Consider the following 15346-nt stretch of genomic DNA (forward strand, 5'->3'; position numbering starts at 1 on the left):
TTAAGCTTAAGCTTGAGTTAAACTTTTAATCTAAAAAATATTAATTCAGAAATAACGCCTGTAATTGATTACAACAAGTACAAATTTAAGCTGATTTATGGACCAGGTTCTCTGAAGTTTGTCTGAGATTAATCTGTGATAATGAAGTCCTAATGTGCTGTCAAAACGAATGGTATAGGAAGCATGAGTGTAACCTCCCACTCTGTTTCCTCTTTGCCTTTATGCTCTTCACTTTCTCTCTTTTCAATCACACGCTGTCTCTCTCTCAGATGCTGACTCAGGTTATCAGAGCCACCTGATCCTGCAGGTTTCTAGGCAGCAGTTTGATTCAGCTTTGTTCACCAATGTGTCACTAGCTCATTGAAACATCTGATTACTCATAAAATACATATAGAGACAATAGTCTCGTTATTTAGACAGTGCAGTACTTGTGTCAAAACAGCCATTATTAAAAACCTAGAATAAAGCCATTTTAGAAACTAAATAATCCAGATCATGGTCTCAAGTTTAACTCGGAAGAGATTAGGAAAGATTAAGAAATGTTCAGGCAAACCCAAATATTTGTTTAGCTCTTCAGTCTGATGTGATTCCCAAATAAAGGCCAAGTGCAGACTGAATCTGCTTTATTCCCTAAAATATATTGCAAATCATTCTGATTTATCATTGTGAGCTTTTTTGTCTGTTTTCTCAGATTTCGTTGTTTACAGGTTTTAGGATTTTATTTGCAACATCTGAGCCCCTTGTGTAGCATGTTTTGAATGTTTTTCCTGTACATCATTGTTCCGTGATAGCATGCAATATGTCATCCTCCAGTTGCCCTTATCATCATGTCAGAATGTGACAGTGAACCTGTATTATGGTATTAATATATATTTTTTCTTCTCTTTTTCCACTCACATCTCTCTTTCCTTCTTTTCTGCCTTCTTTCTTTTTGTCCTCTGTTCTTCTTACTTCTCTGTCATTTATCTTACCCTCTCTATGCCACTCCAACTTTTCATGTCACCCTTTCTTTCTCCTGCTGTTTCTCTGCCCTCCCACATCTTTTCTCCTTCCTACAGTCTCTATCAACCCCCGAGGCGCAGGCCCTCAGCTGTGTGGAGTCCCTGTGCTGCTACCAACATGGGCAGAGCGGCTGTTCCCGCCTGGCCTGCCTCCTGGAGCAAATGACCGGGCAGTGCCAGGCCAGCACCAACAATTGCCAAGCATCCAGCCGCAGCAACAGGTGGGGAGGATGACAATGTCAAGAAACATTGATTATGAATCCTGATGAACCTCCTCCTCTTGGTTTCAAAAATTTGTGCTGCAGCCCTGAGTTTTTTAGCCCCTAATGTGGTTGCGACTCTATTTGTCTTACTTGTTCAGATCTGTAGTTGAGTATGCCGTTGTGGGAGAGCAGGGTTTCAGACAGTTAGAGAGACTGGTTTTAGGTGCGGCGTAGCATAACTTTGGGACAACACCTGAACAAGGAGTTAGAGGCTGAAAATGTGTGACTTCAACAACTGCACTATAATGAGTTTCTTATTTCCATCAAAGTATGTTTTGGGAGAGTCTGGAGTCTGAACATTTTGATTAATCAGACAGAAAGGTGTGCTTTGTCTCGTATCCACAGTAGTGTACAGAAATATATCGGCACACCTTATAACCAAAATTATAGAGACCGATGACTGAGTAGATTGTGATGGCCATGCCTTCTACATAGCATGCAGATGTGGATGTTTTGCACTCTAGCCAGGGGGATTTTGGATTACAGTATTTTTATTAAGGCCTTTACATTGGCGACCTGATGTACAGGCATCTAACCACTCTCAATATTTCACTATGTAACCTGTCTTGTCTGTGTAGCCCCTACATTAGGGCAGATCTGTCTATTAGTCCATGTGTCTAATCATCTATGCTATGATCTGTTGTTATGTCTGTCCTGTCACTCCTCTGTTTCTGTCCAAACAGGAGTTTGCCTGTGTAATGCACTTTAACAGATGACACCAATGTCTATATGTCAGTTTTTAAGGCCCCATCCACACTACTGCGTTTTCGAATTAAAACAGAGACCTTTTGCTACGTTTGCACCTCCCCGTCCAGACTACAACGATGAAAACGAAGACCTAAAGCGGAGAAGTTTGGAAACGCTGCCGACCCCGTTTTGCGTTTCAAAACTCCGGAGGGTGTGAAACGATGACGCAGCCGCTCACGCTCGGCTCTCTGATTGGGTCTTGCAAAGCAGAAACACGATGCTGCTTACCAGGTTTTTGACATCATATTTTTATTAAAATATTCTGTACTGTGCAAATAACACTCATCTTTACTTTGCAACGACTCCCAATCTATTTTCTGCCCCCACACTCCCGTGTTACATTCAATTCCAGCTCGTTATTGATCCATGCAACAAAAAAAAAAGTGGTCTGATGCGTAGTCTGTATTTATTTATTCTTTCACCAAATCTTCTGTAACTACGGAATAGACCATCTGCTTCATGTGTACACTGGCACGCGCATGCCCAGTGCACCTGAACGGGTCCTAGCTGTGCGTTTTCAGTCGTTTTAATGTAGGCGAAGATCAACTCCAAAACGCAGCGGAAACGCTGGTGTGGACGGAGATCGTATTCGTTTTAATTCTCCGTTTGTGAACTAAAACGAAGTAGTGTGGATGGGGCGTAAGTTGACTTGTTAGCTCTCGGTTGACTCCTATATTGGTGGTGGAATCGTATTTTAACTCCACTTTTGGGTGTGCACATCTCCAGTAATCACCTATGATTGAAGAGATGTGAAAGTGCTTCATAAGTGACGGGTTGTGGAAACATAACTTTCAAGCTGCACTTGACAATTTTGCATTTTGGTGACCATAAATAGCAGAGAGAAGTATAAATAATTAAACATGAATGTCAGTTTACTGCACTAAGTGAGCTATCTTTGATGTGCAGATAAAACTTCCTTCTCTGCTGCAGTTCCACTTTGTGAAAAAGGCAGATAAAACATTTTTTTTGCTTAGTGCAGCTTTAAAGATGAGTAAGCTGAGTTCACAGTTTGTTATTGTGTCTTTTTACCTGAATCCCAGTGGGGTCATTGATAAATTGACCTGATCGGCCCTTTCTGCTGAGCAATCAATACTCCCAAAACAGCTTGGGATACTCGGTATTGATTACATCAGTAATGAAGATGTAGCATTCTTGTTCTTTGTGTGTGAGTGTTTTGCAGTGGACCTTGTCGGGTAGAAGTGCTGTGGGCACGCATGTTTGTTTGTTCTTGACTTTATGTGTAAAGGCAATGATAGCATGCAGGTCAAATAAGGGATGAACTGTTCCTCCCCACCCTCCTTTCAGCCTCTCTGGACAACAACCTGCAGACTCTGTGGTAGAGTAGAGGACTGTCATACCAGTCAGTCAGGCCTGGCGGATGCTGCAGTCTCATTAACAATCTCAAAGCAGAGATCTGAAATTGTGACTGGCTATAACGACACATTATAACTTACTTTATCCTGTGCCGGGCCTGTGTGCAAATAAATCGTATCATAATCTGATAATTTAAAACTTTGATTCAGCCAGTAGGGAGCGTAAAATATGTCCCACATTTTAATATTATACCTTTCATTATTCTTCAGAGTGGTGGGTGGGATATGCACTATCAAATAATCTGTTTCAATCATTGTCAGGGTCAGTTTACTGGAAGAAAGGAAACTATTGCCTTGCTTCTGGGTTAAATTTCCACTAAATGCACCATTCAATTTAGATGACTTTCTTCCTGTGGGAATGATTGATTTGTTTTCTGACCTTGGCACAAAGCAAACAATTGGATTCTTCCAAATGAGCAAACAGCAGTCAATTTGTACTCCCAGAAGCATAAACATAAAACAATAAGCATGAGTAAAATGCTCTGCTTGGGTGTTCTTTATGCTGTAAATACAAAAAACACAATCAACTAATTGAATCAGTGCTGAATATGCCAGCTTAGTTTTTATCCCTTATCCCCTTAAAATCACTTTCCCTGTCCTTCTTTCCATGTCATCTCCTTCCCTTACCTTTTGGGTTTAAGGAAATAAACCAGAAAACCACCAACAATGAATAAACGAGTAATGAGACTCGGCCCACATTTGGCCTTAATGCTACAATACTGCCATAGGGGAATATAATATATCTATATCTACATATATATAGATATAGATATAGATATCCACCCAGTCCTATATAACATGCTCAATGACTGGGATGGGACATATAGTAAGCATATTTACAAACGTATATTATACATAAAGTATTTATCTGTTATATATTGGAAGCCCAACTGTAGCTGGCTGCTTGTCTTGGCCTGTTGTTGCAGCGCTGAATGATGGCCACAACTGAATTAAAAAGCAGGAACGGACCCAGATGTCAGGAGTCAGAAAGATGTATTTCATAATAAATTAGATACACACACGTGTGTAATGGTCAGATCCCAGCAGCTGCATCTCATCCAAATGTCAAACACATTTTATTCAGACCTTTTAATTGTGAAAAAATAAAGTGCAAATGAGGTGGGCTTTTCTATTGGCATTTCCAAAACATTAAAATATATTTTTGCAGTTGAAAATAAATAATTGTATTTGGATGCACCAATTAACAGGCTAATATCCACAAAAGAATCTAAACAAACAAAAACACTTGGTAACTTTTGTGCAACTAAATTGAACCAACAACAAACTTCAAGTTATCAGTTTGCTGGAAATTTGATTAAAAGTTCCAACAACTGTTATCTGTAATCTAAAATCCTTGGATAGAAACTCAGCTACTTTGTGACACCTCTTGCTCCTCCTCTTCTTCTATAACAAGGGGACCACACCCAAAACCAGACAGATTGATGGGAAATGTAGTCTCAGAGAGTCTGTTTTTTTTTTTTTTTTGTTTGTTTTTTTGCTACTTCCTGTATATATTAGTCTTTTTCTACTGGATCCTGAAGCCTTATATGTGCTTCTGAGAAGAGGCCAACTTTGCCGGCATGCTCGTTTTATACCCGGGGGTGTTTTAGGTGGGTGGAGTTTACCTCCTCCACAGGTTTATATTACACACAACTCCACCTGCCTTGTCCACTACAAGCTACAAAACAAGAATGTCCAGACTGTCGTGTTGCATGGGGGCTGCTGTTGCCTTTGGTACTCTGTATACAATGTAAACCTGTATGTATTTGTGCCCCTTCACACACTCCTCCTTTTGCACTTGTCTTTTCCTGTCTCTCTGTGTCCTTGTCCTTCTGTGTCTGAAATCTGCATAATGTTGTTCCACATTAATTATTCATGTGCCGTTAATGCCCCCATGAGCTTTGTCTTGTCAGAAATCTGCCTGTTGTGTTCTTTTCTTGGGTTCATGTTCCCACCGGCTTATCCCAAAAGTGTTTCGGTGCTAACGTCCTCTTTGTTCTGTCGTAACCCGGAGAGCAAAGATGTGTTTTAGCAGTGAGGTTTTTTCAGTTTGACCCCAGCCCTGGTAGACAGCCGGGCTGGTGATGTAGCATGTGAGAGTGCCTCAAGTCAAACCACCATTTGAGTCATCAGCCTATTTAAAGTCCCTGGGTGGCCCTGTTTTCCTGTTTACCAGGTCTTAAAACGGTTGTCTTCATCTCAGAGAGCAGCGTTATAATAAAGGTCATGAGAAATGAGCAGGGCAGCTGACATTTAGAAATCAAAAATGCATCTGTAGATGTGGATGGACAGGCGCAGTGAGTCTCCCTCTCATCGTGTATTAAGCTACAAAACTATTCAGCATGCAAAAGCTGCATGCACGTTTCAGGCTTTACTTGTGCAGTCATGGGGAGATGAGGTTTAAACTGGATAGATGTTGATGGTCTCTCTGCTCCTCCCCGCTGGTACTTGGAGGTAGAAGCTCTGATCGCTGGCTTTGGTTGTACTTTGATGCGAGTCAGCACCTTTTCTAACAGTTGCAAACAGTGACTTTCATGACGTATCCAAATTGTATTTTTTTCTAGTCCAGCCCAGTCACTGGCCATTTAGTTGGAAAATGTATTGAGTGGTATTTTGTACTAGAACAGTCTTTATTAGACATTTCCAAAGGATATCCAGCTTGCTATGCTAATAACAGAAAGGAAGTGTGCCTCCGCCATGTCTCTAAATAAAAATAGACAGTATATGCTAGATTTTATAATAAATGCATATTTGTTTTAATGTTGTGGAAGATGGTAATATACATATTTTTCTAATAACTAAACTTAGGTATGTATATTTTAACTGCAGAAAATCAGATATCAGTTATCTTGAGTGGATATATGAGGCAAGGATGTTGTTGACGCTTGTTTATCACGATTTAGTTCTCTTTATGATGATTGTGTTGATTTTTATTCATGAGTTGAGTAGCTCAAGTCTCATCTCAACCTCCCTCCCTCCTCTAAGAACAAACCAGAGACAGATTCAAAGACATTTAATGGGATAGATTTGTGTTTTAAGAGGCACCAAGCATTTGTAGCAAAGAACCGTTACCATTATCTTTTTTTAAGTGTGAGATCAAAGACATAAATTACTTAAGGGCTAATGAGCTGTCTATGAGACAGCATTAAAGCCTGTGCATCATTTGCATTTCCAAGCACTCTGCTTTTTACACTTTGAAGCAAAAAAGAGATTATAGTAGATATACTTGTATTTTAACATGTGTTTTCATTCCCAGCCTGTTTTTTGTTTGATCCAGATCAAGGTATCAGCAGGTCCAAAAGTTGCAAAATTGAAGGCCTAAGTAATTAGTGATCTTATTTAAATAATGCACTGACATATTTTCTTTGTTCTGTGTACTCTTTAAGTTAAACCCAGAACATTGATGGTAGTAATATCTAGTAGTCATTATACCGGTTTTACTAAACACAGATAGACTTTAACATTTTAACAGTGTACTTTTTCCACATATTTCAACTTTTAGTTAAAAAAAAAAATGTAATGGCTATCTAAAAGTACACAGTTGTAGTACAAATTGTTTTGACAAATCCTTAGTTATTCTTTATTAAGAGTATTTATTACAGTAACACTCAAACTCAGCTAATCTGCTTCTTCAGGACCGTGTAGGTGTGGTTTCAACCCCACAACTGTCATCACATTTTTATTCAAATGTCACTAATCTCTGATATATAGGTGACATTGCCTTTTTCCCACTGAGCCCCACCCTTTTCAAAACAAGGAAAAAAATCATGCATTCTGGTAGGACCCCCTGCTGATTGGCAAGAAAAGTTTCTGGGATCTTTATAATTCTCTGAAACTAGAGCTTCCCTGATAAACCTGGATTAGTGTGAGTTAATGAGGAGAGACTTTTGATACTCATTACTAACTTCATCACACCCATTACTAATTCTTCTCTCTTCCATCCCTCACTCTTTGCTGCTTCTTCCAGCCTGATTATTTAGTTTGTAGTCGCAAAACTTCTGGACAACAGTATGTAAGCTAGTGACAGCCGAGCCCACTGTCCACACACACACACACTCCGTCAGTCTCCTAACCCTCAGTCACTGCTGCCTGTTTTCAGATCTTGGAGCGACACAGAGAACTTCTACTCCAACGATCGCAGCATCCTGACGCTGTCGCCCATTGAGGCCAACAATTGCTGACTTCCAGAGCCACTGACTGTAACACACAGAGCTGTGGGGTGGGGTGGGGGTGGGGGTGCTACTACTCTGCCATGGGTCATAATCACACCCCCACCCCTCTGCCATTTTAGAAACTGTCTTCAATTTAAAGTCAGCGCCTTCTCAGCTGGATGCAAAGGAGACACAGATGGGAGCTGTCGCATTATGTGAAACCAAAGGACTCGACTCAGCAGCTGGCTGCTTTATCCTTCACCAATTTGTTTCCCCGAGTGAATCGATTCTTAGTAGAAGGGTTGAGAAGGACGTCATATGGGAGCTCTGACATGGAAGGAAATGAAATATGAAGTATGGAGCAAGTCAGCATGGCATGAAGCGGACATCTGTGGAGCTACTCCTGTAAAAAGACACTGGTGACATCTGAGCAGCTAAAACAACATCAGACTCCTGCTGCTTACAGGGAGTCTCTGAAAACACCATACTTAAATTCAGTAGCTTTTTAAAAGGTTAATGAAGACATGTCAGCCCCAGGTACATGAACTCTCATGCAGCTATTATCATTTCAGTACAGTTTCCAAACTTCTATTTTCTTGCAACTGACATAAGAATGACCTTGTACTGTAAGTCTAACATATTTGTAGACACAGAATGGAGATTCCTGACAATCTGGACTATTTGCTGCAGAAAAATTGATAATTACAAGCATGAGTCTTGCTCAAAGCATTGCAGCCTGAGGACAGTAATCGAAGGAGCTGGTTTGGACATGCTGACTAACCTCAACACAGGACTGATGTGGCTTGAAGACACCAGCTACCAGGATCATCCATGTAGCACTAGGACAGAAGCTCCGCAAAGTCTGACTACATTAAGGGTTAATCTTAAGGTGTAGATTTGGAGCGAAGGTCCAACATCATGTTGCTTCCATAAACTGCTACATAAACTTCCTCTTTGGCCGTGCTGCACCTTTCATTCAGACGGAAAGGGAGAAGGCTAGACCACCCTGTAGCTTTCAGAACCTTGCTGATTCTGTTACTGTCTACACTTGTTTCCTTTGGACCTACAGCACTCCCTTGATATTGTACACCCAGATTCATCTCTACTGTGGAACCAAAGACCAAAGGAGTCAGACGGGAAAAGATAGTGTTTATTTTTGTGCCTAATTGTACAGAAGCTTATATTGTTAAGAAGACTATTATTATTGTTTGTGCTGCTTTCTAGTCTGACTGTTCAGGCCTCTGTCCCCCCAGGTGCATTGTTCTGAAGGAGGCCAGATTGGGTCTGTGTAAAAAGCCATACATTTTAAAGAGGTTATATTATTGATAGATTATTGAAGATACTGCAGATAGAAGCTGTTTGAGCCTGTTTCCCTTGAATGCCTTTTCTCTATCAGCCTGGTTAGCAAAGACATCTTAGCATTGAAGACCATAATGCTCAGGAAATATTTTAAAGAAAGGTTTTTATAACTGGAGGTAGAACCATCCCTCTGTGTTGTCTAAAAATATTTCCTGAGTATCGGATCAGATAATGGTACCATTTATTTCAGTGAGACAAAAAAAATGGCTTTAATGGCGAGATGCTATTCCAAATCACGGCTGACACACGTCGACCCAGACAGCAGAATGTCTCGACCTTTAGAGATGGATATATCCAATAAATATAATTCAGCTTCAGTAGAGATGAAAAGAAAAGCTTTGCACATGTCACATATCGAAATCACATTTAGTTTATTATTTTTTTGTTTCAAATCATTGCTCGTCTCTCACCATTCAAATCATCTGAATCATATTTTTGCTGTTACGCTGTGATGTGTGTTTCTATCCACACATTGAAGGGTGTGTGTGTGTGTGTTCTTGGATGGCAGCAGTGTTGGTTGAAGTACAGTATGTAGCCGATTTGTAAGCTCTGTACTATCTCCGTGGCCATGCGCTGCCCGCAGTTCAAAGGTCAAATGTTTCTCTTTGATGCTCGGTTTGATCTCTCATCTTCTAAAAAACGTGAAATGAAGAAAAGTTTGAACCTTATATTTTTTTTTAGCAAGAATTCAGTTGACTCTAGAAGGTGACTTACAGCTGAGAGAAGTGTAATGTAGAAAGACAACCGTTTTAAACTTGACATCAACAACCACACAACAATGACCAGTACATGCCTCAGCTCACACAGGGAACACACAGAGTCATAGGATGTTTGTTACTGTTTAAAGACGTTAAGGTGATTTTCAGCAGCTCAAAATTGGTCAGTAATGTTTTTTGGCAGTCAGTTGATTGAATATTCTATTTTCTGTATGGTACACATTGTTTAATGCATACCTGGGCCTGTTATAACCTTTGTTCACGCAGGTGACAATGAAAATGTGTATTTATTATTGCAGTACTTTTTTTCTGTTTGTGTTTAACTTTTCTTGCATATCAATATAAATATGTGTGTGTACATGGCCTGAATGCAGCAACTTCCCAAGATGTTTTGCTTGGTCTTAGACCTGTAATCAGGAGGCTGAACCTCCTTCGAATCTCTTTTCTTTTTTTTGTCGACCGTAAAGGTGATGTGCAGCTGGGAGCCGTCAGCTGCAAGCCTGAATGTTAGTTTGTTACAGGACACGTGGAAACTTCCAGATCACTCCATCCAACAACCCAACTGTTGTTTTTAACCATTTGAGCTCATATCTGCTATTAAAATGTCTACCTGCATACACCTATGATACCTGTAATTTGTACCTGATTAGGAAAAATGCATACACATAAAAAGACACACATAAAAAGGTCAGTTTCAAATCCTGTGAAAACTCTTGTATATCTACTGTAGCTCTGAAGGGAGCTGAAAAATCAACCTTGATGTCAACTTGAGTTAGGCTTGAGCATTCAGAAAATTGACGGGAAACCTTCGTCATAAACTCGGGGCATGGAGTTCGAAAGATAACAGGTGTGTTGCATGGTGGAAACTGTAGGATCCAGTGTTTTTGGAGCTAGACTCTTACAAGGGGCTTTGGTGTCTGCTGCATTCATTTTGACTATTCTTTTTTTAATTGTAACTTCGTGGAAATGCAGTACTAAATCAGAGTACCCCTTTTAATACCTTAAAATAAAGGTTAAATTTGATGCAGCAGAGGTAAAGATATCTAAACACCCTGCCGCTTTTGTAAGGCCCTCCCTGCCTGGTAAATGCCAAAGTCATTGCAACTACATACAAGAATAATATAAGAAAATGTGAAGGCTCAAGTCTGATGACTTGACTTCAAACTCTCCTCCAGAGCCACAGACAAGCTGTTCACCTGTTTTCACAGACTGAGTAGTACTTTGTGTTTGTTTCCAATATTGATAAATATGTTACAGCAAATAGATGCAAAATGTTGTGAAAAGATAAGTCATAATGACAGATTGTGATTCTACAGGTCAGTAGATGACAATATTGAATCATCAACCAGCCCTAAAGATGTGATGCTCTTCTCTTGAATCAGTAATAAACTCAGGAGGATTTGCAGGCATTAGTACCATGACCCTGCTGAGTTATTACATGATATAAAATGCAGAGGAGGGAAGACGAATACTTCCTGGCTAAAGGTAAATAAGGTGGAGCCATGCAGAAACACCTGCAGTGTTAGTGCAGTGCTCATCTACGGAGACCCAAAGTGTTCACAACTAAATAAATGACATGACATCAATAATAATTAATACAAACAATATATAGGTGTGTCCTATATACCAGGGACATACAAATAAGCAACAAGTCGTTGTTAAATGATAAACAATCCTAACAGTAAAAAAAAAGAATTGCTAAAAGACAAATAAATGGCAAAAAAAGATTTACAGTAGTATTTCACAATTTCTTGATGATAAATGTATTCTTTTGAACACTTTTGGTCTCTATATTTACCTTCAACAAAAAGCACCATCCAGTCAGTTTTGAGTCATAGTTGGTGGACAACAGATAAATGAGGTTAAGAAATGGAATTTATCATTCAAGTCATATCTTTACTGTGCAGAAAACAGATGCTTTATTTTTTTTAAGCTCAGATGTGATTTTAGTAACAACCACCAAGACCTGATTCTCTGAAGTATCACAGCACCGACGTCAAGCTTCATTAACAGAGAAACAGGGTTTATATACGAGGCCTCTGGGGTATTTCTAGAAGCAGGAGATTATTTGGCCATGCAATTTAAAAAAGTAATTAAATATTTTATAAAATAATCTGATGATCATGTCATCTATCAGAAGCGCCATCCCTTATAAAAGACACCAAAAGCTGGGAAACTGTCTACAGGTGGGTTTTAAACCAAGTACTGCTGCTTCTGGAAATATTGGCCACATACTGAATATGAGCATCAGCAGTATAATTATCAGTGACTAGACGTACTGTATGATATTTGTCTTGAAGAGGTTAAGAAGTTTAAGACAATGTTTTTAACTGAAAAACCTGCGTGAATGCTTACAGATGACATCAGTGCAGAGACGCTTCTGGAAAACTCAGCCAAGGTTTGCAGACTTGAATCAAATTAAGGTTTCCTTTATCAAATCAGCTAAAAAGGGGAATCTAAATTAAAATGTCAACCGATTGGTTTTCTGCCGCAGAGTGTCCTGTGACTCAGCATGAGCCAGGATGACACGAGGCTGCAGTGTTGAATGGTTTGTTGAAATCATTTATATTCTCTCCTCATCAGTAAATCATGCTCCACCAGGCAATTAATAAACCACCATCATCATCACTACACTGTTCCCTGATATCTGTTGCCCTGTCTGTCCGCCCTCCTCCTCCGGTCTGTAAATCTGTCTTTTAGCTGATGTTTATGAAGATGCTGTTCTATTTACAAAATAAATACATTTTTAAAAAATGGGTGCTTGTAGTGTGACTTCATTCATTTAAATGCTCTTAATCATGTGATAAGTAAACCGTAACTGACCAGAACCAAACAACAGCAAGGCAGCGCATGGCTGACAACAACTCAAGAGAAATCTCCTTGCAAGTAATGGAAAGGACGGAAAACACAATTAAGGCTTTTTAATCAGGCACATAGCAATTAATGCACCAGACTCAGATTCACTCTTACGTGACGATCTGAAGAGAGCTGTTCAGTTATGTTGAGTATAAAACTTACATGCTGACTCACTAGCAGGATGTCTTAATTTCTTTTATATTTTAACTCTAATTATTGTATGTAGTGCTCAAACAATGTAATTGACAAAAAATGAATTGACAATTTTGATAATTCACCTCTTATGTCACTCATCAAGCAAAACTGTCCAACTTTCTCTCCAATTTGAGATTTTGTTTTTGTTCCCGTTTCGTATTAGTTCTTTGGGTTTGGACTGTTGGTCAAACAAAACATGCAGTTTCGTTTGGATCTCTAATTCCCAAAGTCTTGGTCAAAGTGCTCAGTAATAAATAGTCATTATAAAATAGAGATATAATCCAATAATTTTTCCATTGCTTTGGTTTAAGTGAGCAAGTAACTGACTTTTTTTTAAATTACATTTATTGGATTATTTCACAATCAATTCATGGATGGATATTTTGCCTGTAAACAATTGTTGTGACATTTGTTTACAGGCAAACTGCTTAATATACGAATAATCATAATCAATTAATATAAAAAATTGTTGCACACCTAAAAAAAAAATCTTGCACTATAAAAACTGTATAAACTGTCAGAACAATGTCCAATTTCTCAGTGTCTTATAACTGTATAAGCTACAAATCTTTATAGTATACTTGTTTGCAGCTACTATACAAGAAAATGAACACTTTGTTTCACACGAACAGGAAATTATATAATACTTCAAAATGCCACCTCCAGTTAAACTTAAGAGAAAGCAAAAACATTTTTCCAAAGAGATAGTAGTTATTTTGTTCTAAGATGGCCCTGGAGCCGTTTCAGTACCATCTACAATTAGCTTTACTTTTCCCAGCTCTCCCCTCTCCTTGCAATATGGGAGGATAGTGTGCATCAACAACCCACTTAAAATTAAAGTGCTGTTCAGTCTGCATACCAATTGTTTAGAGTATACTATATTTTGTCTCCGTTCCTATTTGGGACACAGCTACTACAGTGAACCAAGTAAAGTGCCGCCACAGGTCATATGAACCCGCCCAGCAAATGCTCTGAGAAAACAACGATGAAAGGTGAGGGATAGATGTGGGGCGGTTAGCCAGACGTACATTCCCCAAAACAACCAAAGGCCGGAAATCACCTACTGGTACTTGACTGTGTGACGTCTCTGCTGTTGGGGTTGTAGAGGGTACTGCCCAGTCAACGTCCACAAGGGGGCAACAATGAGCAGATTCCCATTTCTAAAACAAACTTAAGCAAAATAAATTGAGATTTATGCTTAATGTTTTGTTTTGACAGCATTTTTTTAGATTTACATGAGACTTATGGAATGATATCCACACACACACACACACACACACACACCTGATCACTATTCAATGTTTCTATTATAAATGTCACTGCAAGGCCAAAAATAAATGCTGCTGCATTGCTGCTGATGTTCAACTAAAGCGAAAAGTTCTTCCTGTTTCACTGCCATTTACTCATATCTGTAGCAGACATGTGACACAACATTACTGGCTCTGCACTGCCACACAGCTGTCAGTCATTTTGAGGCTGGCTGGAGCTCAATACACGACAAAAGGTGTTAAGAGGGTGAGGGAGATGTCAGTTAATCACAGTCTGTACACACCCACATAGACCTAAAAAGAGAAAAATAAATAAATAATAAACAGTGTTACACCAAGCAACTCACCTTCAAACACTGAGTACACATGACATGGGGCTGTGCATCCTTTTGAAATAGTTTTATTACAGTATGTGACCAGTCCAATTTCATTATTAAAAAATCATCTGTTATACATCTACAAAATGAACATAGTGTTTATCAGTTTTAAGTTATAAGGCCTCATAACACACCAGTTAGTAGAGAGTGGTCAGCAGAAACGGGTCAAGTTTACATGTCATCTGAGTGAGGCAAATCACTTGGGCTGATGGCGGATTTACACAAAAAAACCAAACCATCTGTCTGTTTAAAGCCCTCTGTGACCGACATTTTGTCCTTTAAGGGTTATTATCAAATCAGAGCCAAATCCGGTTGCAAAAATTGGGAATCATTTGATAATGCTGGAGTGTTTTTCTGTCTCCCAATTTTGAAGATCTGTTTTTTTAATAAGGGCAAACACACTTTAGAGGTAAATGGAGTCAGTCTGGAAGGATAAACTGTGTGGATCTTGAAAAAAATTTACATCAACAAACCCTAATACAAAATATTTTTGACACCAAAAATAAGTTTACACCCAGCCTCCTCTCTCTTAAAATCACTGTCCAGTGAAAACAGCTTCGAAGTGCCAGAACTTAAGGAGAGAGAATAACAGAGGAGTTGCTTTAAGCTTAGTGACAATACAGTTGTAAATACTGGCTGGGTTTGTAATATTTACAAATGGGCAGGGCAATTTTCTACAGTTATAAAGCAGTGCGTGACCCTGTCAGAAGACGTCAAAACTTCACAATTTGAGATACACGGTTAGGGGGTAGATTTATTTATTTGTTGGGCCTTTTTTTCCCCCTCCCAAGACTCTCAGTCACTCACTTGTCATCCCACCTGCTTATTATCTTCTGCCTCAGACATGCTTAAAAGCAACCATTTAGTTTTGATACTGTGTAAAGATGAAGTAGTACACTGTGTGTCGATGGAGACGACACTCTGCTGTCAACCTCATCCGTACGTAAGTGCATTAACCTCTACGGAAGCGAATACCCAACTCTTCAACTAACACTGCAGTGCTGACGGAAACACAGAGGGGGGGGGGGGGGGGGGGGGGA

The 15346-nt window shown here is 39.3% G+C and overlaps 1 protein-coding gene across 2 annotated transcripts in view; it reads left to right on the forward strand.

The window, feature by feature from the left end:
* atp11b (ATPase phospholipid transporting 11B (putative)) overlaps positions 1-10229 on the forward strand; it is a 59867-nt gene extending 49638 nt beyond the window's left edge. Inside the window, exons 29-30 of one of the 2 annotated variants that reach the window (XM_046049466.1) lie at positions 1059-1222; positions 10078-10229. In XM_046049466.1, the coding sequence (XP_045905422.1) occupies positions 1059-1222; positions 10078-10081 (168 nt within the window). In that variant the 3' untranslated portion in view covers positions 10082-10229. Of the gene's footprint in view, positions 1-1058; positions 1223-7483 lie in introns of both variants that reach the window. The other variant, XM_046049465.1, reaches the window with a different exon arrangement.
* Positions 10230-15346: the final 5117 nt, after the last annotated feature.

The sequence above is a fragment of the Micropterus dolomieu genome, linkage group LG05 (assembly GCF_021292245.1).
Source record: "Micropterus dolomieu isolate WLL.071019.BEF.003 ecotype Adirondacks linkage group LG05, ASM2129224v1, whole genome shotgun sequence".
In the NCBI taxonomy this organism is placed as follows: Eukaryota; Metazoa; Chordata; class Actinopteri; order Centrarchiformes; family Centrarchidae; genus Micropterus; species Micropterus dolomieu.